At 46.2% G+C, this 18,249-nt stretch overlaps 2 protein-coding genes and 1 long non-coding RNA gene across 20 annotated transcripts in view; 1 reads left to right on the top strand and 2 right to left on the bottom strand.

The window, feature by feature from the left end:
- Positions 1-1,288, bottom strand: part of SGK2 (serum/glucocorticoid regulated kinase 2) — a 33,011-nt gene extending 31,723 nt beyond the window's left edge. For 2 of the 5 annotated variants that reach the window (XM_015148967.3, XM_077951841.1), the window contains exon 1: positions 744-1,285. The gene's annotated coding sequence lies outside the window, so the exon portion shown is untranslated. Of the gene's footprint in view, positions 1-743 lie in introns of all 5 variants that reach the window. The other 3 variants (XM_077951842.1, XM_077951840.1, XM_015148965.3) reach the window with 3 other exon arrangements.
- LOC144332176 (uncharacterized) lies at positions 1,160-17,993 on the top strand. Its single transcript, XR_013399980.1, has 2 exons — positions 1,160-1,297; positions 17,074-17,993. It is a non-coding gene; the product is annotated as an uncharacterized LOC144332176 (long non-coding RNA).
- The window catches only part of L3MBTL1 (L3MBTL histone methyl-lysine binding protein 1), a 45,137-nt gene continuing 34,593 nt past the window's right edge, over positions 7,706-18,249 (bottom strand). For 8 of the 14 annotated variants that reach the window (XM_077951823.1, XM_077951826.1, XM_077951824.1 and 5 more), the window contains one exon: positions 7,706-7,914. In XM_077951823.1, coding sequence (XP_077807949.1) covers positions 7,780-7,914 — 135 coding nt within the window. In that variant the 3' untranslated portion in view covers positions 7,706-7,779. Of the gene's footprint in view, positions 7,915-8,754; positions 11,571-18,249 lie in introns of those variants that run through there. The other 6 variants (XM_077951825.1, XM_077951827.1, XM_015148962.3 and 3 more) reach the window with 2 other exon arrangements.

The raw sequence follows: 18,249 nt of genomic DNA, 5'->3' as shown, positions 1-18,249 counted from the left end.
TTGCCACAGCCCAGATTTGCCTCCTCTGTCCCATTGTTACATGGACATGCTTACAGCTCCCTGGTCCTGTCAAATGGGGTGTGGGGGTGTGACAGTGTCACACAGTTCTCTCTCCTTGGAACATTCCCCAACGAACCTGGTCTTTCCAGCTCACCTTTTCATCTGTTCTCATTGCCTTTCCTGGAAGCCAGACGACCCGCCGACCCCATGCGCCCTCTCCTGGTGCTGTCCCTGTCTTCAATGTAACTTGTTCATTTACACACCTGCCCAGTTCAAGTGCCAACTTTATCTTATTTTGTTCCAACAACCCCATGGGTTAGGAACTATCATCGTACCTGTTTTAAGGAGGAGAAAACTGAGGCAAGGAGAGGGAAGTGACATGATCAAGACAGTTAATAAATGACATAACCAGGATTTGAACCCAGGCCATCTGACTGCAGAGCCCATGACCTGGAATTTCAGGAAGACAATAGAAAGCTAGAAAAGGAAAAAATGAAGTTAGTGGGAAGGAAGTGAGGATGTAAGTTGGTTAGTTAAGGAGAAAGAAAATTAGACAGCTGAGAAAGCAGATAGTTGAGGGGGAAGGAAGGAAAGGAAGGAGGGAGAAGGGAAAGAAGTTGGGAAGGAAGAAAGGAAGGAAAGAGAGTCAACAAGTACTAGGAAAGATGTTAGCTAGGTAACTAGTCAATTTGGAGACCAATAGGCCAGCAGGCAGGTATCCTGCTCACGGGTGAGCCTCTCACCTGAAAACTCCAGGTTCCAGCTCAGGTCCTGGGGAGCAGCCCCTTGCACGGCTCTGCCCTCTTCTCTCTCTTCATGGTCCTTCTGACTGGAGGCACAATCCTGACTTGTCGAGCAACCTTCCCAATCAGGAACGACCTGTCACCCACTCGCTCCTGGCTCCCAAACCGGCTCAAGTTCAACCTCCCAGCCCTGCCTGCTGGAAGCTGGCTTCAGGGCCTTCCAGTTACTAATTAACAACTGGACCTGAATTACCAAGCTGGCTGCACCCGCTGGCTCCTGGATGGGCACTGCCTGGGGGACTCTCTGAATTTTTAAAAGCACAACTTGTTATGTGACCATGGGCAACTGACTTCAGCTCCCGGAGCCTCATGTGAATTGCTGATGGATGGTGTGTCCTGCTGGAGGGAGGGTCTCTGAAGTCCCTTTCAACACTGGAACTGCCGCACTCTCTCAAGGTCCAGCTTAAATGCTGACTCCTACACAGCCTTCCCTGATTCCCTCTGCTGAGTCATCTTCCCTTTCGCTTGGAACCTAGTGAACCAGCAACTGAAAGGTTGGTCTCACACAACTCTCTCCTCCACCCCTTCCCTAATGGGGGCCACCAGCCTCTATGTTCAGTCCTTTCATAGAAACTTCCAGGGCTGGGCAGCTCATTTCCCCCTGAGCCAGCCTCTGGCAATTTCTTGTGTTAAGCCAAAGACTGCCACCCAGAGCTTACCCAACCTAGCACTGCCCTGGCACCGTTCAGGGAGAATCACAGCTGAGTTGAAACCTATGCCCCACTCTGCCCTTCAGAGATTTGAGGCTCAGGAACCAGAGATTAGCTCACCCTGGAGAACAGGGAAGGTTTTCTTGGGGGTTGACCCAAAGCGTCCCAGGCCCTGGGTTCTTTTTTTTGTTTTTTTTTGAGACGGAGTCTCGCTCTGTTACCCAGGCTGGAGTGCAGTGGCATGATCTCGGCTCACTGCAAGCTCCGCCTCCCGGGTTCACACCATTCTCCTGCCTCAACTTCCCGAGTAGCTGGGACTACAGGCGCCTACCACCATGCCTGGCTAATTTTTGTAGTTTTAGTAGAGACGAGGTTTCACCGTGTTAGCCAGGATGGTCTCAATCTCCTGACCTCGTGATCCGCCCACCTTGGCCTCCCAAAGTGCTGGGATTACAGGCATGAGCCACCGTGCCTGGCTGGCCCTGGGTTCTAATTGGACCCCTGGACAGGTAAGGAAAGCTCTACCCAGTGACCCCTCCTCAGCAGGCTGACTTTCACACTGCTTCTTCCATTGCCTTTCCATTAAAATGTCAACAACTTTCTGGTAATTCTGGTGCCTTAAACACTGGCTGCTCTGCTGTGCTCTGGAGGAGCCCTGCATGGCTACACACCCCACCTCCACCAACACACATAGCAGCAGGTGTCTGGCCCTGGTCCAGATAGGGGAGGTGGCTGGCCTAAGTGCACAGAGCAAATCAGGGCAGCACACAAGGTCCTGCCCTTTTCCAGAGCTCCTGCTGCTGCTGCTGCTGTGCCACCAAGCTCCTTCTCCCCTGCTCTTCCAGAGCTGGTTAAAAAACACCCCACATACTGGCATTGGTTGCATAAAGTGTATCAACTAATTCCAACTTACAGAAGAATGTCAAATAAAAAGTGAAAGCTTTCCCTCCAGCCCATCTTCAATATCCTTTCCAGAGGTAGCTGCTGTTAACTAAAGGGTGACAATCAGGCCGGACGCAGTGGCTCATGCCTGTAATCGCAGCACTTTGGGAGACCGAGGAGGGCGGATCACGAGGTCAGCAGATCGAGACCATCCTGGCTAACACGGTGAAACCCCGTCTCTACTAAAAATACAAAAAGTTAGCCGGGTGTGGTGGCAGGCGCTTGTAGTCCCAGCTGCTTGGGAGACTTAGGCAGGAGAATGGCATGAACCCGGGAGGCGGAGCTTGCAGTGAGCTGAGATCACGCCACTGCACTCCAGCCTGGGCAGCAGAGCGAGACTCTGTCTCAAAAAAAAAAAAAAAAAAAAAAAGAAAGGGTGACAATCCTTCCAGACTTTTGTCTATGTCTTAATCTATATATATTAATCTGTATGTATTAATCTATATAACTGCGTCCATTCTTTTCCAGAAAATGGGCCATCAGTAATTCACTTTTTTTCATATATACATCTTTTAAGCAGCTGCACCACACTTCAGTGTGGGGTTTTCACTACCCCTATTCCCTATTCACTCTTCCTTCTGATGGACATTTAGACTTTCGGCAGTTTCACAATATTTCCAACAAGGCTGCAGAGAACCTCTCTGCTTTAATATCCTGTGGCCTTCTGCTAGTATTTCTAACAGATAAACTCTTGTACATGTGAGTGCTGGGTTAATTATGAACTATCTACCAAATTATTATAACAAGTTGTGCCAACCAACGTGGCTAGCAGCAGTGCTGAACTTGCCCTTCCCCCTCAGTGATACTGCAGGAAATGGCCAAGGTCACTCGTGCAGATATGTGCAGATAGTCCACTGCAGATATGCGTCTCCTTCCCATCTTCCTCTCTTCCTTCTTTCCCCTCCCACCCTCCCTGGCTGGACTTTGTTGTTTGGGTATGAAGGTCAAAGCCCTGTTCTCAGGCATAAGGGGAAAGCAAGAGACTTAACCAATGGAAATTCACCTCCAGAAATGTTCCCTGGACTTTGACATTCCTCAGCCCACTTTTCTGTCCTTAGTCTGGCTCCAGCCCTATTCCCACCCCCAGCCCCACCTGCAGATTCACCCATAGGCAAAAGGAATAACAGACACAGGGCCACCAGAGAAAAATCTGTTATCCACATGGGCTAAGAGAAAGACTCTTGGGCAAACATAGCCCAGATATGGGCCGCAGTTTCCTTTTTGGAAACATTTTTAGAAAGTGGTAAGTGTACAAAGTGTAAAATCAAATAATGAAAAAGATCAGTTCCTTGCCCCATTCCTCATCTTTTTAAGCTGCTTTCCTTGGTATTTACCTCCATATATCTTAATAGTCTTATACTTCTATTCTTCCATCTTTCAGTTTAAAACATTTCAAGTGGTTTCTTTACTACTATAGAACATGAATACTTAGATTATGCCCATGCAAACACACACTGCAGCTTTTCCTGAATTTATAGTTGCTTCATTTGGTTTTAGAAATTGAACATATTCAATATATATAATTATTAGAGAATTATATATAATTATGTGTACATAACTCTTTGATAAAGCTAAAATATCCTCTTGATACATTAATATATCAGTTTCAGTCTTTTTCCCCCCATTTTTCTTAGAGCCTTTCATCCTCCTACTCTCACCTAGACAGCTGTCCAGAGGTGAACCTGGCCCTTCCTTTCCCATCACTCTGGAAACCCGTCCCCACCTCCGCCTTTTTTTCATTTGAAATAAGAGCCTCTCTGTCACCCAGGCTGGAGTGCAGCGGCACGATCTCGGCTCACTGCAGCCTCCCACTCCCAGGTTCAAGCAATTCTTCTGCCTCAGCCTTCCAAGTAGCTAGGATTACAGGCACGCACCACCATACTCAGCTACTTGTTTTGTATTTTTAGTAGAGACAGGTTTTGCAGTGTTGGCCGGGCTGGTCTCAAACTCCTGGCCTCAAGAGATCCACCTGTCTTGGCCTCCCAAAGTGCTGGGATTACAGGCGTGAACCACTGTGACTGGCCTGGAAAATCCCCTTTGTCTCTTTCCTTGGTGTGTCCTGCTTCTTGGATCCTATGTCTTCCTCTTTTAAAAGGAAATTTATTGTGGTAAATATAAAACTTGCCATTGTAACCATTTTTTAAGGGTGCAATTCAGTGTCATTAAGTATATTCATGTTATATAAACATCATTATCTAATGAATAAAAAATCTGTTTTTATCACCCCGAAGAGAAACTCTGTAATTATCAGGCAATGACTCCACATTTCCCCTTCCCCACAGTCCCTGGTAACCTCTAATCTACTTTCCATCTCTATGAATTTGCCTATTTTGGATATTTCATATATGTGGAGTATTTGTTCTTTCATGTCTCTTTTTTATTTTTTTGAGACGGAGTCTCACACTGTTGCTCACGCTGGAGTGCAGTGGTGCGATCTCGGCTCACTGCAGCCTCCACCTCCTGGGTTCAAGTGACTCTCCTGCCTCAGCCTCCTAAGTAGCTGGGATTACAGGTGCCTGCCACCACACCCAACCAATTTTTTGTATTTTTAGTAGAGACGGGGTTTCACTATGTTGGCCAGGCTGGTCTCAAACTCCTGACCTCGTGATGTACCTGCCTCAGCCTCCCAAAGTGCTGGGATTACAGGCATGAGCCACCGCGCCTGGCCTCATTTATTTCACTTAGCGTGTTTTCAAGGTTCATCCAGTGGTAGCAAGTATCAGAACTTTATTCTTTTTTGACTGAATTAAGATTCCATTGAATGGATAGACCATATTTTGTTTTCTGCTGATGATGACATGGGCTGTTTCTACCTTTCAGCTGCTGTGAATAATATTGCAATGAGCATAGGCATACAAGTATCTGTTTTCAAATCTTTTGGGTATATACCTAGGAGTGGAGTTGCTAAATCGTATAATTCTATGCTTAGCTTTTGAAGGAACTGCCAAACTCTTTTCTTCAGCCTACATCATGCTTTGAATGCCAAACTCTCTTCCATAGCAGCTGCACCATTTTACATCTCCACTACTACAGGGGCTCCAATTTCTCCACAGCCTCACCATTTTACTTTCCTTTTTTAAAAAATTACAACCATCTTAATGGGTAAAAAGTGATATCTCATTGTGGCTTTAATTTACATTTCCCTAATGCCTAATGATGTTGAACAACTTTTCACAGGCTCACTGGCCATTTACATGTATTTTTTTGGAGAAATATCTATTCAAGTTGTTTGCCCATCTTTTAATGGGGCTTTTCGTTGCTTGCTTTTAGGAGTTCTTTATATATTCTATATATTAAACCCTTGTAAAATTTGCAAATGTTTTCTCCCACCCTGTAGGTGCTTTTTACTCTTTTGATAATGTCCTTTGATGCACAAAAGTCTTTAATTTTTATGAATTTTTTTTTTTTTTTTTGAGACAGAGTCTCGCACTGTCGCCCAGGCTGGAATGTAGTGCCGTGACCTCGGCTCACTGCAACCTCCACCTCCCGGGTTCAAGCGATTCTCCTGCCTCAGCCTCCCGAGTAGCTGGGACTACAGGCACGTGCCACCACACCCAGCTAACTTTTGTATTTTTAGTACAGATGGGGTTTCACAATGTTGGCCAGGATGGTCTCGATCTCTTGACTTCATGATCCGCCCACCTCGGCCTCCCAAAATGCTGGGATTAAAAGTGTGAGCCACTGTGCCTGGCCATGAAGTTCCGTTTATCTATTTTTTCTTTTGTTGCTTATGCTTTTGGTGTCATAGCTAAGAATTCATTGCCAATTCCAAGGTCATGAAGATATACCTTTATGTTTTCTTCTCAGGGTTTTATAGTTTTAGTTCTTGTATTTAGGTCATCAATCCATTTTGAGTTAATTCTTGAACATGGGGTGAGGTAGGTATCCAATTTCATTCTTTTGCATGTAGAAATCCAGTTACCCCAGACCCATTTGTTGAAGAAACTGTACTTTCCTCCATTTAATGGACTTGGCATTCTTATTGAAAATCAACTGGTTATAGACGTATGGACTAATTTTTAGACTCTCACCTCTATCCTATTGGTCTATTTGTCCTTATGCCAGTACCACACTGTTTTGATTACTGTGGCTTTGAAGTAAGTTTTGAAATTGGTTTGCTCTGACTGGGCGCGGTGGCTCATGCCTGTTATTTCAGCACTTTGTGAGGCCAAGGTGGGAGGATCACCTGAGGTCAGGAGTTTGAGACCAGCCTGGCCAACATGATAAAACCTTGTCTCTACTAAAAATACAAAAATTAGCTGGGCATGGTGGTGGGTGCCTGTAATCCCAGCTACTCAGGAGGCTGAGGCAGGAGAATTGCTTGAACCCAGGAGACGGCGGAGGTTGCAGTGAGCTGAGATTGCACCGAGTTGAGATTGCACCATTGCATTCCAGCCTGGGTGACGAGAGCAAAACTCTGTCAAAAAAAAAAAAAAAAGAAAGAAAGCAGGCAGGCAGGCAGGAAGGAAATAAATAAATCAGTTCATTCTTCAACTTTGTTATACTTTATCAAGATTGTTTGGGCTATCTGAGGCCTCATGCAATTCCATAGGAATTTAAGGATCCGTCTTTCCATTTCTGCATGAAAAAAAAAAATCAGCTGAGATTTTGATAAGGATTGCATTGAATATGTAAACCTCTTTGGGTAATATTGACATCTTAACAATATTAAGTCTTCCTAGCCATGAACACAGATCTCTTTCCATTTAGTTAGGTGTTCTTGAATTTCTTTCAGCAATGTTTTCTTGTTTTCAGTATACAAGTTTGTTCAGTTTGTTTTTGATATAATTTGTTTTCTCGGTTAGAATTAGAATTTCTCTTATTAGAATTTCTATTAATCATCTATTTGGGCCTCCAACTAGTCCTCTGATACATTTTCTTCTTTCCCATTTCTTATCTTTTCTTTTTTTTTTTTTTTTTTTGATGTGGAGTCTTGCTCTGTCACCCAGGCTGGAGTACAGTGGTGTGATCTCGGTTCACTGCAACCTCTGCCTCTCGGGTTCAAGCGATTCTTCTGCCTCAGCCTCCTGAGTAGCCGGGATTACAAACGCATACTACCACATCTGGCTAATTTTTGTATCTTTGGTAGAGACAGGGTTTCACTATGTTGGTCGGTCTGGTCTCAGACTCCTGACCTCGTGATCTGCCTACCTTGGCCTCCCAAAGTGCTGGGATTACAGGCATGAGCCACCAGGCCCGGCCTTTTTCTTTTTATTCTACCTGCTGGGAAATGTCCTCAACTTTATCTTTTGACCCTTGTGTTGAATCTTTATCTCCGTAATCCCATTTTAAATGTCCAAAAGCCCCTTCTTGTCTCTTAATGTTTCTTTTCCTTTTATTGCAGCCATGGCTAGTAGAAGATTAGCTTCTGACAAGTGGAAGCATCAAGTCTTCCACTGTAATAGGAAAGAAACAGAATGAATGTGGGTGGGAGGAGACATGCAGATGAGATGGCAGGAAGGTGAAGGTGTTTCTTCTGATGACTTCCACTTTCTCTGTGACATGGATGGTGAGGACATCTGTCAAGACAATGGGGTAGGAGGTTTGAGAAGCATGAAAAGGGAAGTTAGAGCTAAAGCCCCCAAACCCCAGGTGCTTCCTGGGTGCCCTGAGGGTTCAGTTCACATTGAAGCCAGGGACCACCACTCTATCATGGCACCCGTCTCGGTCAGGTAGGTTCCCAGTTACGGTGTGGAAAGGTGCCATTTTCCCACCTGCTCGTAGTCTCTGGGAAGTGTAACAAAATCTAACTGTTCAGGTTGACATTTCCCCATCTGAAAGTTTGATGTTTTCATTTTTTATTTGAGCACCAGGATAGAGCACATCGGTGCAATCACAGCTCACTGCAGCCTTGAACTCCTGGGCTCAGGTGATCCTCCCGCTTCAGCCTCCTAAGTAGCCGGGACTACAGGCATACGCCATCATTAAAAATAATTATTTTTTTTATAGAGACAGGATCTAGTTATGTTACCCAGATGGTCTTGAACCCCTGGCCTCAAGTGATCCTCCCTCCTTGGCCTCCCAAAGTGGCTAGGATTATAAGCGTGAACCACTGTGCCCAGCCTGATATTATTATTTTAAAATTTAGAGGTTTCATTGAATTTTCTGCCCTTGACCATTTACCAAATATCAAGGATCAGGCCCTTTTAGACACTGATCTCTGGGAGTTCCCACTGTTTACACTTTCAATGTAGACAGATATACCCATTTATCCTTATCTTTTGTTTGTTACCTTAAAAACTATAAGTACCCCTAACTAACAACAAAGAGAACACTTCAGTCTCTTCAGTAATGCCACTACTGATAATCATTTTGTGTTCTCTGGATGTTTTATCATGAAAATAGAAACACACTCTGGCTGAATCTCAGTTGTTCAAGTTTATTTATGTTGTTTTGATACACCGACAAATCACACCACATTTTGTTTGTAACTTTTTCTCCCTCAAGAGTCATCTTAGCTTAAGCCAGAAGATTCTCTTAAAAGACACACACACACATGTGCACACACAAGAGGCAAGTACAAAAATGTAACCCCACCAAAGTGCATGTGAATGAAAGTGCAAAAAAGGCTTCATTTGCAAACTCTGAGATCATTCTCTCTGCTTGAGAACATAAACAGAAAGGTCCTAACTGCCCTAGGCCTGGGCTGATCAGGGGCTGGGCGAGGCTGCCAGGGGCCAAAATATAAGTGGCACCTGTTGCTAAGAGGGCAGAGGGCACCAGGAATCTCTGCCAACTCCCTCCCCTCTCTGCACTCCCAGGTCAAGGTGCAATAATATCATTTGGGGACAGAGTGGGGGTAAAGGGGCAGTGGGGCAGACAAGAGGCAGATTTCGTTCTACTTTTTAATGATTTGGTTTCTTTCCAAAGAGTTTGACAACAGTGCAGAAAGTGCTGAGGCCTCAAAGTTCAGAGGCCTGGGAGCCCTTTTTTCCAAGGCCCTCGGTCCATCTTGCCTTTACCACAGGCAAGCATTACACAGATCCGAGGGCAAAGGCCCTCCTAGCCCCTCTCCTTAGAAGCTGTGAGGTCCCACAGCACCAGCCATGAGTACTTGCTGCCTTCTCACTGCACAAAGTCAGTGAACACCTCTCGTCTTTTAGAGAAGCCGACTGAGGATAAGGAGCTGATGAGCTCTGCCACCACCCAGAAAACCAAGATAAAAGCAGGGCTTAGACTCGTTCTACTTTACTCTTGGCCAAGGGGGTACCAATGTCACCCTTGTAAACCCAACCTTTGCTGTGTGGCAGGGCTTGCCTAGCTTCCTCCCAGGAAGGCTGTGCTCAAAGCTGCCTCTAAGCAGTTGAAAGGGAAGGGACACCTGAAGCCCTGTGGGAGCTCAACTGTGGGAGCTGAATGGCTTCCTCAAAAAGCTGTCCAGCCCATGGGAGAGAGGGGCCCCTACTGGGTTGTGGTAGGAAATCAACAGAGCTCTGGGTTTTCCACTTCTAAGGTAAAAATAAAGCTTCAAATTTTAATAATAGCCCTTGGCATTTTCCCAACACTGAGCCTCACATCTGCACCCTGTCAAACACTTCTGAGAGTGCCACACACGCACACATACACGTGCACACACACACGCATCACACGATTGAGAGAAGGGGTCTGGGAGAAGGCACCGGCCCCACACTCTGCAGGCCCACAACAGCACCTGGGCACGGGAGGTTGGCAGCGACTCCTTGCCTCCATGTGGGGCTGGCTCCTGCCAGTGGCTCTCCCCCTTCCCACCCAGGCTGGGAGGCAGGTTTGGCAGTGACTCAGTGGAAGCTGGGTTCCTATGTGGACAGAGAAGTGGAAGTCCCAGAGCCCCAGCAGGGACCTGGCTGGCAGTGCAAGACAAATGGAGAGCGGCAAGGAGGGCTTCAGGGACTCGGAGAATTCAGATAGAAAAGTTCACCTTCCTAACTCCCAACTTCAAGACTCTGCAAGAGCTAGTGGTAAACATTTAAGGGACACGCTGAATGATATCATGGGGGTGTGTGCTACACAGAGTGCTACATTTTCATGGCAGAAGGCCTGGCAGACCTGGGGCCATCACCCCATGGGCAATACCTTGGCTGAGGTCCAAGGCTGCAGAGGACACTATTCCTAATTTCAGGCACCACTATGCCTGCTGGAGCTGCCCCTCTGGCCAAAGACCCGAGATTGTCTAACAAATTCTTATGCTGGTCTCCTAACCTAGGCTACTGACCAGGCTGGGCTTACTCCTTTCCAGACTCAACACATGAAGGGTGTGTGGAAAACAGCAGTGGAACCTCAACCTCTGCCATCTATAAAAGAGGCTCTAGCCACCTGCTCATTCTGCTGGAACTTGGACTTGGCATGGGATACTAAAATGTCAACTGGTCCAGAACTGGGCAAGTTCAGGAAGGCATCTTAGCTCAGAATCTCTCAATTCCGGGCAAAAGAGAGAAAGGCAGCTAGAGACTTCCAAGGGATCTTATGAAAACATGTTTCTGAGGTTCACATCTCTCAGGGGGAAGAGCCAGTGGGGTCTGGCTGGGGGCACTGCCCAGGAAACGAAGCAGCAGAATGAGGGCAGCAAAACCAGCAGACAGAAAGGGAGGAGGTGCCTCCAGGAGTAAATACGTTTGTGGCAGGGTCATTCTTGGCAGGAGGAAAGGAGCCAAGAAGAGAAAAGCACACAGAGATACCAAAAAAGGGAAAGGGGCCTCAGATTGAAGGACTGCTGCTCTACTAGACTCTCCTCAACCGCTAAGAAAAAGACCCTTTGGTAATAAAATAAAAGTCCACTGGAGCTGTGGGGTTGCCACAGTCCCACTGACTCCATGAGTAATGCCCCTGCCAATCACACCCTCACTGACATGCCTGGTGGCGAATGAGCTCTAGGACTTGGGGCTGGGTGCCTACCCTCCCCAGGGCTCCTCGGCTCCCATGTACCCTCTAAGAAGGACTAGCCCTGGTCAGATACAGGTGGAACATGGGGACGTGGGGGTATGAGGAACTCAGGTCAGGAAGAAAGCATCAGCTGGAGAGGGAGACCAAGCAGGGGCCGCAGGAGGGCCCAGCCCTGGGCCAGTCACTTTAAGGTGTCATCGGCGTTTTTGAACATGAGAATGGCGTTATAGATCTTCAAGGCTGGGCCCAGCTTGACGCTCATGATCTTCACAATGTCCGCCTGTGTCAGCAAAAGGAAGGCCTCGCCGTCAATCATCTGAGGGGTCGGGGGAGGGAGGTGGAAAGTGGAGAAGAAGGTGGAAAGGGTCACGGGGCAGGGGTGAAGGAAAGGGAGGGGTGCACATGGGGAATAGGGGAGGGGAGGAGGAGTAAAGGATATGTGGAAGACAGGGAAGGAGGAGAGAGGGGGAGAGAAAGGATCGGGAGAAAGGAGAAGGGAGGGAGAAAGGAAAAAAGGAAGACAGCAATGGGGACGGAGAAGGAAAGAAAGACAGCCACAGGTTTCCCCGTCTTCACACACTTGTTCTCTTTCTCTCTTTCTGCTGACTGGTCTAAGGTTTAGCATATGTATTTGCAAAATGTCTTTTGAGTCCTCACAGACAGTGGCTTTGAGAAACCTGCTGTTGTTGTCGCCACATGACCTCATCGGTCAACCTTAGTGTTGCTAACAGCAAGACAAGCAGACACTGTGAGCATTCTGACATGAGGAAGTATGAAGTACACAGTATCACCTAGGAGCTTGTCTTGCCAAAAGCAGAGGTGGGCAGGGGGAGAGAGAGAGAGAGAAACAGGGACAGTGACAGTGAGAAATTTAACCTAAGTCTAACCCAGCCTTTGGATCTAACTTTCATTTCTTGGGAAATATAGGGGATAGAGGAACAAGTTAAGTGACACCACAAGAAAGCAACAAGACAAATCCAAAAAACCACATTCTGAAAGACTTTTAAAACGTCATTAAAAAAGGAAAAACAAAGGATGGAGGGGCTCTTCTAGAACAGAAAAAACTTAAGAGACATAAAAACCAAAACCAATTATGTGGGCCTTGTTTGGATTCTGGCTCAAAAACTGCAAAGAGTATCCTAAGAACTGGGGAAATATGAATGCAGACTGGGTATTGGATGATATAAAGGAGTTACTTGCAATTTGGTAGTGGAATAACAAGATCGTGGTTATGTAAAGAAAGTCCTTAGTTTTTAGAGATGCAAAGTTATGTCCTCAGGGGTGAAATGTCATGATGTCTAAAATTTACTTAAAATTACTTCATCCAAATATAGGTGAAGCAAATATGGAAAATATTGGTAATTGTTGATTCTAGCAGCTAGGTATGTGGGTAGAGTCAAGGAGTGAAGTCAGTTGTGGAGGAGGGGATGGAATGAAGAGAGGTGGGAGGCAGACTCTGGGGGTCAAGAGACTGAGCTGGGGGACGCTGTTTTTGAGGATATGCCATCCCTCCTATGCTCACCCCTCAAGCATCATAGCAATGAAAACACTTCTGTGTTGTTTCTTATGTGCCAGGCACTGCTCCTAAGCACCTGTCATGTATTAACTCAGTTAATCCTCACAATAACCCTATGAAGCAATACCATTATCCTGATTATACAGATGAGGAAACCAAGGCAGACAGGCTACAGAATTTGCCCAAGATATACCTTGCTTATAAGTGCTGACCTGTGTTCTTAACCACTGTGAGAGCTGGGTAGGGGTATCCTATGGACATGACTCATGCAGCTCAGGGGGCGATGCCGCCCAAGCCTGGCCCTGCCCCACAGTTCCGCGTGAGCCCTCCTCACACCTAGCTCCACAGACTGCACTACAGACCCTTCCCCAATAACTGGGTGTCTTCTGCCTTGCACCTCTGTTCCCTCTACCACCCCTGCCAGGAAGGCCTGCTCACTGTCAGCATGCTTCTCCCAGCAGTCAGAACTGTCCACTCCTTCCGCTCTGCCTAGAGTTCACACAGTTCCACAAACTCCCCTGAATTCTCCTTCCGCTCAGCCTAGAGTTCACACAGTTCCACAAACTCCCCTGAATTCTCCTTCCGCTCTGCCTAGAGTTCACACAGTTCCACAAACTCCCCTGAATTCTCCTTCCGCTCTGCCTAGAGTTCACAGTTCCACAAACTCCCCTGAATTCTCCTTCCACTCTGCCTAGAGTTCACAGTTCCACAAACTCCCCTGAATTTTCCTTCCACTCTGCCTAGACTTCACACAGTTCTACAAATTCCCCTGAATTGTATGTATTTCTTCATTTGCCTTCCAGGAGCACCACGGGGCTGCTTACCTGACATAAGTCAGGTGCTCAGTAAATCCAGAAAGAATGAATGAAAGGATCTCCGAGGTGTGGTGACAACAGAACTGTATCTCACAGAGGCTGGCAATCTTAGAGGTTAAACGGAGGCAGGACAGAGTGGGGGAATGAACCCCATATATCTGTCCCCCCAGCAGCTCTGAGGAAACAGTTACCTGGTCCTTCCCAATTCACTAACCAAGGAGGCTCCGAAAACTGGCACTTCTGATGGCTAAAAACCTTCCCCCTCAAAAGAAAATGGAAAGTCTAGTAGCCAAATGCACCGATGAGATTATATGCATTAAGCTTCCTTTCTAATGCTCTAAAATGACCCCTCAAGTGAAAAGGGGCTTCCCAGGTCTAAGATCAGGGTCTGGTGAACAAGCACATTTCCCCCTTCCTCAAGGAGTCTGCCATTCTATTCTCTCTCTAGCACCTCCTCGATGGGGAAGCACTGGAGAAACTGCTTGCCTGAGACACTGGGAGCTATGAGGCGGATGCCAAGTGGTCATCCCAGGAGGCAGCTCCCTTGGACTTGAGGAGCTCTCTTTGCTGACCCCCAGCAGATGTGTCTGTGTAGAAACATCCAGATTCAGACACCTCATGCCAGTCTGGCTCTGGGGCTTGCTCTGTCACCCAGGCTGGAGTACGGTGGCATGATCTCGGCTCACTGTAACCTCCACCTCCCAGGTTCAAGCAACTCTTCTGCCTCAGCCTCCTGAGTAGCTGGGACCAGAGGCATGTGCCACCACACCCAGCTAATTTCTGTATTTTTCGTATAGACAGGGTTTCACCATGTTGGCCAGGCTGGTCTCGAACTCCTGACATCTGGGATTACAGATGTGAGCCACCATGCCTGGCCTCTGGGGCTCCCTCTTGATGGTCCCACTGAATCACAGAGCCTGGCCAGGGAGACCTCGAAGTTCAGGATATGAAGGAAAGGAAACCCTGGCAGAGTTAAGTATGTACTCTTACAGGAGTTCATTTCATTTCTTTTCTTTTTTTTTTTTTTTTTTGATAGAGAGTCTTGCTCTGTGCCTAGGCTGGAGTGCAGTGGCACAATCTCAGTTCACTGCAACCTCTGCCTTCCAGGTTCAAGCGATTCTCATGCCTCAGCCTCCCGAGTAGCTGGACTACAGGCATGCACCACCATGCTCGGCTAATTTTTTTGTATTTGTCATACAGACTGGGTTTCACCATGTTGGCCAGGCTGGTCTCAAACTCCTGACCTCAAATAATCTGCCCGCCTTGGTCTCCCAAATTGCTGGGATTACAGGAGTGAACCACCGCCCCGGCCAGGATTTCAGTTCTTATCATTCAGAGAACCCACTGGTATATGGCTCCTTGTGTATTGCCTGAGATTTCTCACCCACGGTAATTGCCAAGGCCCAGGTTTCAGGTTCTTCAAAGCAAAGGCCAGAGTCTGTGGTCTGGCAGTCTGAGACTAGGTAAGGGAACAATGGAATGACCTCAGAAAATCTAAGATGTTGTCTGTGTGCTGGTGGGTATGGGGAGTTTTGAGCCATATGATCAGGAAAAGGGTCATGTTCTGACCTTGAAGGTAGAGGAAAATGGATAAAATAAGTCATACAATAATCTACCCTAAGCAACAGCCTGCAGTGCTGTGGAGAGGTCCAGGGAATTTCCTAAAATTGAGATGATCAGGATAGATCTTGAGAGAGCCATACATGGAATGTTTAACACAGGTCAAGCTAAGATTTAATCAGCACTTTCAAAACCCCACTGGGACTTCTATGCTTTCACAGCAGAAAGGTGTGGTCTACCAGGAGCCCAAGAATATGGGACATTTGGGAAGCAGGAAGCTGCCAGTATCCATCTGGCTGCACAGTTAGCAGAGCCCACCGGCCCCTCTCTGTCCTCCCCTTCCTCTGGGCTCCAGGACACCTGCACACGTGTCTTTCACGGCCCTTACCACACTCTACCAGGAGCAACAACTTACAATTCTGTATCCCCTACCACGCAGAGAACCTTAAGAGCAGGGACCTGTTCTTATCTGCTTCAGTATCACATCACCTTATACAAGGCCAGGCACAAAGTAGACATCAATAATTACTTGCTGATGAAATGGCTACAATAAAGATGACAAAGAGAGGACTGGACAGACTACTCTTAGAGCCACCAGTAAAGAACAACCATAAGACCATCTATGCACTTTGCTCTAATTCCTCACTCATGAAGCAACCCTCTACTGGCTGGTCTGTGTCCCAGACGGAGAGCATCTTGATTGGTGTCCCTGAATACCCAATCATCAGTTAAGCCAGAGAGAGCCCACTCCTGGAGCATCGTCCTACCTGGGGAAACATGACATGGGCCAGACACTGGAGATGGCGATCCTCACATCCCATAAAGGTCCTGCTCCACTCCAAGACTCTATTTGATGCTGGCAGTCTACCAGTACACCTTCTCCCTTTGGCCACTAGTTTTCTGTATCACAGACCATGCTGAACCAAGAGACACAGCAGATGTTCCTGGGAGACATAGCCCTTGTCCCAAGATGAAGAGAATGCAAAGCCAAGCATAGGCTGGAGGATGAAACTCGGCTGGCTCTGTAGCTGGCTGAACAACCACACTTGAAGAGTGCTGACTTATGACCTGTGGTCAACCTACAGAAAGGTCTGAAACAGGGTGCCACATGGTTCTGCCTTCTCATAAAACACGTTAAGACTTGGACAAAGACACAGAAGGCTTAGTTATCAAATGTGCAAGCTGTACGAGGTTGGAAAGCCTTATTAACATCACAGATGACCGAAGCAAAATTTAAAACAGGGCTTTAAAACCAACCAGATAACATTTAATAGGGTGGATGTAAAGTTTTACATTAGGTTAATTAAAAAAAAAATCTCAGTGGTGCAGGTACTCACTGGAAAATTTGGTTCAACTGTAGTTGACATGAAAAGCACCTGGGGGCTTTTATGAACCCCAAAGTAGTGTGATGTGGCTATAATAAAGCTAGGGCAAACTTAAGTTTTGCTAACAAAAAAAAAAAAATAGAGTTCAAATCTAGGGGAAGAGAAAATAACCCTAATGTACAAGAAATTATGGTATACTCATAAAATGGAACACCAGTCAGCAATAAACAAACTACAGGTACAGACAACAACATGGAGAAGCCTCAAAAACATGACACTGTGCAGAGACAGACCTAGAAGATAACACGCCCTATGATTCCATTTATATGAGCTGAAGAACAGGCAAAGCTCATCTATGATGCTAGAAATTAGAAAAGTGGTTGTCTTTTGGGGTGCGGACTGACTAATAGGGGCTGAGAAAGAACTTTCTGGTATGATGGAAAGGTCTATATCTTTTTCTTTTCTTTTTTTTTTTAACTAAGTTTTTTTTGTATGACTTAATATGAGAGGAAATGTCTATATGTTGATTGAAGAGTTCAAGGGCAGACATGTCGTAAAACCTGTGAAATTGTACTTTTAACATGTGTGCCTCTCTCTCTATAGGCATTTTATCTCAATTAAAACACCTCTAGGGGAGCAGCACCCCAGCATGTTCTATGTCGGCCAGAGGCCATCGAAAACAGGGAGTTCAGCTCTGCACACATACATGAAGAGAAGAAGATCACCAACACAGAGGGTAAGGAAAGCACCTGGAAGCAGGAGGAGTTTGGGAGCTCCACCACACACAGCTCAAAGGAGGAAACTGGCTGTGCTGGGCCTGGATACAGACACTCTTCCAGGGCAAGAAGAGCCAACTACTTTCTTTTTTTGTTTTTTGAGACAGAATTTTGTTCTGTTGCCCAGGCTGGAGTGCAGTGGTGCAATCTCGGCTCACCGCAACCTCTGCCTCCCAGGTTCAAGTGATTCTCCTGCCTCAGCCTCCCGAGTAGCTGGGACTACCGGTGCGTGCCACCATACCCAGTTAATTTTGTATTTTTAGTAGAGACAGGGTTTCACCATGTTAGCCAGGCTGGTCTTGAACTCCTGACCTCAGGTGATCTGCCCGACTTGGCCTCCCAAAGTGTTGGGATTACAGGCATCAGCCACTGCACCCGGCTGACAAAATTCTTTACTTAAGGGCAACTATGTACTAAAAGTCAAAACTGGTGTTTATTGTGTTCCCACCATATCAGTCATTTTGTATTAGGTAAAGTGATTGGATCTACATGTTCCTCCATAATATTGCTATATTATATACTAGTGATACACAGCCATATACTACATAAAGACATTTCCATCAATGATTCCACATTTAAAACCATGGTCCCATAAGATTATAATGGAACATATACAGAAACCTGATACATGGCCCTTGATATTGGCATGGCAGATCAAGTAGGGGAAATGACTGATATTCAGTAATAATGCTGGGACATTTGTTTTTTCATGTGAAAATATACATATAAATAAAAATACATATAACATCTAGGTTTGTGTAAGTACATTCTATAATGTTCACACAATGACAAAATTGTCTAGTGACACATTTTTAAGAATGTATCCCCATCGTTAAACAATGCATGACTGTAATTATACTAGACATTCTGGTATGATTCATTCATCATTTCCAATGCTCACAATGGCTCTGCAAGGTAGACCTCATTATACCCACTTTATCTCCATTTTACAGACAAGAAGATGCAGGCTCAGAGACAGTAAACAGCTCAAATTGACAGAACT

Source organism: Macaca mulatta, chromosome 10 (assembly GCF_049350105.2).
Source record: "Macaca mulatta isolate MMU2019108-1 chromosome 10, T2T-MMU8v2.0, whole genome shotgun sequence".
NCBI classification, from domain to species: Eukaryota; Metazoa; Chordata; class Mammalia; order Primates; family Cercopithecidae; genus Macaca; species Macaca mulatta.
Note: the sequence above shows the minus strand (reverse complement) of the source record. Positions and strands in the feature narration are given on the sequence as shown.